This window comes from Sinocyclocheilus rhinocerous, unplaced genomic scaffold (assembly GCF_001515625.1).
Source record: "Sinocyclocheilus rhinocerous isolate Xijiao unplaced genomic scaffold, SAMN03320098_v1.1 scaffold63, whole genome shotgun sequence".
Lineage (NCBI taxonomy): Eukaryota > Metazoa > Chordata > Actinopteri > Cypriniformes > Cyprinidae > Sinocyclocheilus > Sinocyclocheilus rhinocerous.
This window is the reverse complement of record NW_015659563.1, coordinates 831,612-836,883: the sequence shown is the minus strand read 5'-3', so window position 1 is coordinate 836,883 and position 5,272 is coordinate 831,612. Positions and strand designations below refer to the sequence as shown.

Sequence of the window (5,272 nt, the reverse complement as noted above, 5' to 3'; positions counted from 1 at the left end):
GCCAGGCAGGTTTGGACAGCTTTTTTCCCTTAATAAATGAAATTATCATTTAAAAACTGCATTTTGTATTTACTTGCATTATCTTTGCGTAATATTAAAATTGGTTTGATGATCTGAATCTTTTTAAGTGTGACAAATATGCAAAAAATAAAAAAAACAGGAAGGGGGCAAAAACCTTTTCACGGCACTGTATATCTTGAATTGGATTTTGTCTTGTTCCAAACTTATTTTCACTTTTTAAGCATAAACCTCAATAAATGTATTATTTATTTTCTTATTGTCTAACAATTTTTGTTTTGATGGCTAAAAAAGCTCTTCACCAAGGGGGTTAAAGAAAAAAAAAATTGCCTGCAAGTAACGATATATTTTCAGACTAATAAAGACCAAAACTGTGGAGAGTGAGCATTGTTAGAAACACTTTAAATGTATTTACACCAGTGAGGCGTGCAGTGCCTGTATAAATTGTTATGTGGTTGGAAAGGCATCACAGGTGAAGTATCATACAAAAGAGAGGAACGATTCTGTACATGTATCAACACAGGCCATTTGCAAATGAACCCCAGTAGTAAATTATAGGGTTTTAAAACAGTTTTCTGCAGTAGAAATAACACACCTAACCAAAAAGTGAGCAATACCCAGTGCAGTACACAATCCATAATAGCTGAAACAGTACCATTTAAACCCACTCAAGCATAGTCCCCATTTAAACAAATGAGGCAGTTATTGTTTCATTTCTTTTTTACTACTACTACTACAAGCCTGGGAATTGTGGATTTTAAGTAAAGAGCTGCCAAATTAAAGTAATGCAAAATTCAGAGAGGTCCAGAAGCTTTGCTTGTGAAGGAAGATTTGTCAGTCCATTCTGCCGCTTCAATAGGATCGATTTGTGGGTAAACAACAAAAAACACTCTTTGTCCCAGATATGTAGCCCACTCTGTAACAAAGATGACATATGTACACATAATTTCATGGTTGTAAATAGTTCACCCCCACCAAAAAAAAAACTAATTCTGTCATCATTTACTCACCCATATGCCTTTACAAACCATACAACTCATCCAATGTGTATTTAACTATTCTGAAGTCATATAATATCTTTGCATGAGAAACAGACATAAAATTAAGTTGTTATTCACTAAAAGCATTTGCTTCCACAGTTGTGAAAAATAAATGCACTTAATTGAATGTGTACTTCAAGTGCTAGTGTACTTAAAATCCTAAAAGTATATATATATAAATGAGGAGGCAAAGTTTTTTATATATCAAAATGTAAATTCACATTTTCTTGGTTAAATAAACATTACTTACACTATCAAAAAAAAAAAAATTATATTTCATGTTTTTACATTAACAACAATGTAATCAATATTCTATTTATTAAAGCCATGTATTAATCTCATCAAGTTAGTGTTTTTAAGCATTTTACATTCATTAAAATAACTCACAACAGTATAATTCAAACAATATATTTTATCTGTGAACTTATGTTTAGCTATTCTTTTTAATAGTTAACTTTTAACTATTTTTGAATTTTTCAGATCATCAGACATCAAAGCTCGGTAAATATTGGTCACAGACGCGGAGATTTGTTTTAAATTTCACCAAGCTGAGTACTCACTAAAAACTCACACAGATCATGTTTTCATGCCATTTCAAGTCTTATTTTGACGTAACAAAGTGGTTAAATCTAAGCGTGTGAGTTCTTTACTTACTTTTCTAAATTAGTCTTCCCATTAACGCCATTATATTTTCATTCAGACTGATTCGCGTAACGCGTAGGAACACAAGAGGCGGGATTTATCGCATGAACCAATCACAGCCGAACATAACCAGTCATATCCAATCATATCGCGATGGAGGCATTGTCTCCTCTCACGTGACTTTCCCCCATTCATTCTCAATTACTCCCCACCAAACTCACAGCACGCTTTAGGGGGTCTGTTAAAACTCAATGGGCTCAGGGGAAGCGAGAAAGTACACTGTTACTTTACCTGCTGGTGTCGCTGTTGGCCAGCGTTACTTTAGAAAAACAAGTGATTTATACACCTTTTAATGTTATATTTTGTAATATGGGTGTTGTTTTATTTTTGTACTATGAATTTTTTATTCTCATCCAATATTTTGAGGAGACACTGCATCCCTTGCCTACTCGGAGGAAACGCCCCTGATTATATATATATATATATATATACTGTTTTGGATATGGATATTGCTATTTACCTGTTTCAATGATATGTTATTTGCTTGTTTTTAGGTTAATGCCATATATGCCTTGATATAAAGATGCTTGCACTTGCAATATTTGCTTTGTTAGGATGAATAAGCAACAGCTGTGAAAGTTAGGCTTATGAGTTTGATGCTATGTAATCAACCACAAAGGTTATCAAGAGGGTACACAGGGGTGAAGAGAGCATGTTTCAACTTCAAGCGGAGATGAGCCAGACGAAGACTACGATGAAGGAAAGGAAGAGTGCTAGACGCAGACAGCAAGGTAAGCGACAGAGGAAGGACATTCATCATGAGTCACAGACATTGAAATGTAATTGGAATTACCCCAAAAGTAGTATAAAAGGTCTGAGGAGTTAGCTACTCTTCAGATGCTGCCTGAATTAAGCGTGAAGGACACCTGATACCCTAACGAGGGGCGCTTAACAGCATCTCCAATATTGCTGTTTAGAGTTTGATTACAGAGCTCGTAGCTTAGCTGATTTTGTTTTATTTGTACTTTACTTATAACTACAAACTGAGCCTCAAACAAGAACAACCACAAGGGAGTCTTCTACGTCATTCCTGAAGGACTCCAACCTGCGGGCGGGTGAAAACTTAATGGTTTAGGCTAGATTTGACTATCCTTACCCTACCTGAATAATCATAAGGTTAAAGGTGTAAAATAAAAGGACACACCGAGTCACAATATATATACATATATATATATATATATATATATATATATATATTAGTGCTGTCAAACGATTAATTGCATCCATAATAAAAGTTTTTGTTTACATAATATTTGTGTGTGTACTGTGTAAATTTGTTATGTATATACAAATACAAACACATGCATGTATATATTTAAGAAAAATATGCTATGTTTATATATCAAATATATATAATATAAAATATAAGAATATGAATATAAAAATGTATAAACGTAAATCATTAGGATATTAAGTAAAGATCATGTTCCATGAAGATATTTTGTAAATGTCCTACCGTAAATATATTAAAACTTAATTTTTGATTAGTAATATGCATTGCTAAGAACTTCATTTGGACAAATTTAAAGGTGATTTTCTCAATATTTTGATTTTTTTGCACCCTCAGATTCCAGATTTTCCAATAGTTGTATCTCGGCCAAATATTGTCCTATCCTAACAAACCATACATCAATGGAAAGTTCATTTATTCAACTTTCAGATGATGTATAAATCTCAATTTGGAAAAAATGACCCTTATGACTGGTTTTGTGGTCCTGGGTCCCACACATACACACACACACACACACACACAAATATATATATATATATATATATATATATATGTATATGTATATGTATATACAGTATATATATATATATATATAATTTTTTTTTTTCCAAAACTGTACTCGTAGATACTATTTTATTCTTGTAGATATAGATATTATATTACTGAAATTAAAAGCCACTTAGTAAGTGTACTTAAAGAGAGACACTTTCATGACTACGTTTCTTAACACACTTAAGTCGACTTTTAAAAAGTGCACTTTGTAATAATGTCAAAGTAAATATTTTAAATAATTGCTTGTCAATACATTTGGTAGTACACTTTAACCATATGAAAAAATAAACAAACAAAAAAAATTAATCTAATGGCTAATGGCATTTAATACAAACTTGAACTATGATGTATTTTTATTTAATTGCAAATAATGTGTTTGCCGCTATGCAACTTCTTCTTGTTACTGCAAATAACATGTAATTATGTGTCTGAAAACAGTTTACACTTTGTTTCCATAAGCACTTTTTTAAAATATGCAAAAGTTTACTTCTTTTTCACAATGCTGTTCATCACACAAAGCTATCATATGACTTCAGAAGACTTGGAACATAGTGCATGAGTCATGTGGACTACTTTATAATGTTTATTTGCCACTTGTTTGTACTTTTGCAGCTGAATGGAAAAGAGCAGCATGAACATTCTACAAAATATCTCATTTTGTTTTCTACAAAAAAAAAAAAAGTCTCCTTACCAGTGAAGTCATATATACATTTTGGCTTGTCTTTCCAGTAAACTCCCAGGAAATAGACAGGCACTCCAGTGAGCATAATGACCAGCCCCACTCCACACACCAGCGGCTCCGAGTGCAAACTGAAGCCCAGCAGTAGAGCCCAGAAGAGCAGGTAACACACCGGCACTAGGAGACTCACCTGACAAGAGAAAAAACCTAAAACTCTCATATTCACCCAGCTGCTGGATCTTAAACACGATGTGGCCGTGACTGTCCTGCTGATGAATGCAGCAAACTACATGAACCCGCTGGATGCACTGGACTGTATAAAGCACCATTGTGCTTTATTATGTGACATATACACACATACAGACTGTTTATAATATTTGTATGTAATTGAATACCTTGATGGGCCTGTATAAGTTTGGCTTCTTCCATCTGTAGTAGAGCAGGCCAGCAATAGTGACTCCGTAAGAGAGGTAGTTGATGAAAGAGACATAGTTTATAAGGTTGTGAGTTTCTCCAATGCACAAGATCACAATTGTGGCAGTGCACTGAAAGATAAGATTAAGAGGAAAAATAGAGAAAGAATAAAGTTAATTAAGAGATAGAACAAGTTGCACTCTGAGCAACACGAGAGGCTTTTAGCGATAACAAAAAACTGAAAATCACATACACAGACGAGCAGAGCTGGAATCGGCGTGCACTGCTTAAAGTGGATCATAGCAAGAAGGCTGGGTAAATGTCCCTCCCGTGCCCCGGAGAAACACAACCTGTATGTAGTCAAACAAATACACACGCAAACAGTAAATGCATAACAAAGAATCACTGTCATAACCCGTACTGCTTTACTCTCCCTATACGCAAAGTACACAAGTTGCGTAGGGCAACCACCAGGGGGCCCCCTTGCCCTCAAAGATGATTTAAAAGGGTCATATGATGTTGCTAAAAATAACATTATTTTGTGTATTTGGTGTAATGAAATGTATTTATTCCGTTTTTTATTATTTAGTCATTTAGCAGACGCTTTTATCCAAAGCGACTTACAAATGAGGACAA

General features: G+C 34.0%; 1 protein-coding gene across 1 annotated transcript in view; it reads right to left on the bottom strand.

The window, feature by feature from the left end:
- Window positions 1-355: 355 nt before the first annotated feature.
- LOC107723946 (asc-type amino acid transporter 1) overlaps window positions 356-5,272 on the bottom strand; it is an 11,079-nt gene continuing 6,162 nt past the window's right edge. Inside the window, exons 6-9 of the mRNA XM_016532677.1 lie at window positions 4,890-5,070; window positions 4,618-4,767; window positions 4,235-4,412; window positions 356-934 (exon numbers count right to left, since the gene is read on the bottom strand). Coding sequence (XP_016388163.1) covers window positions 813-934; window positions 4,235-4,412; window positions 4,618-4,767; window positions 4,890-5,070 — 631 coding nt within the window. The 3' untranslated portion in view covers window positions 356-812. The remainder of the gene's footprint in view (window positions 935-4,234; window positions 4,413-4,617; window positions 4,768-4,889; window positions 5,071-5,272) is intronic.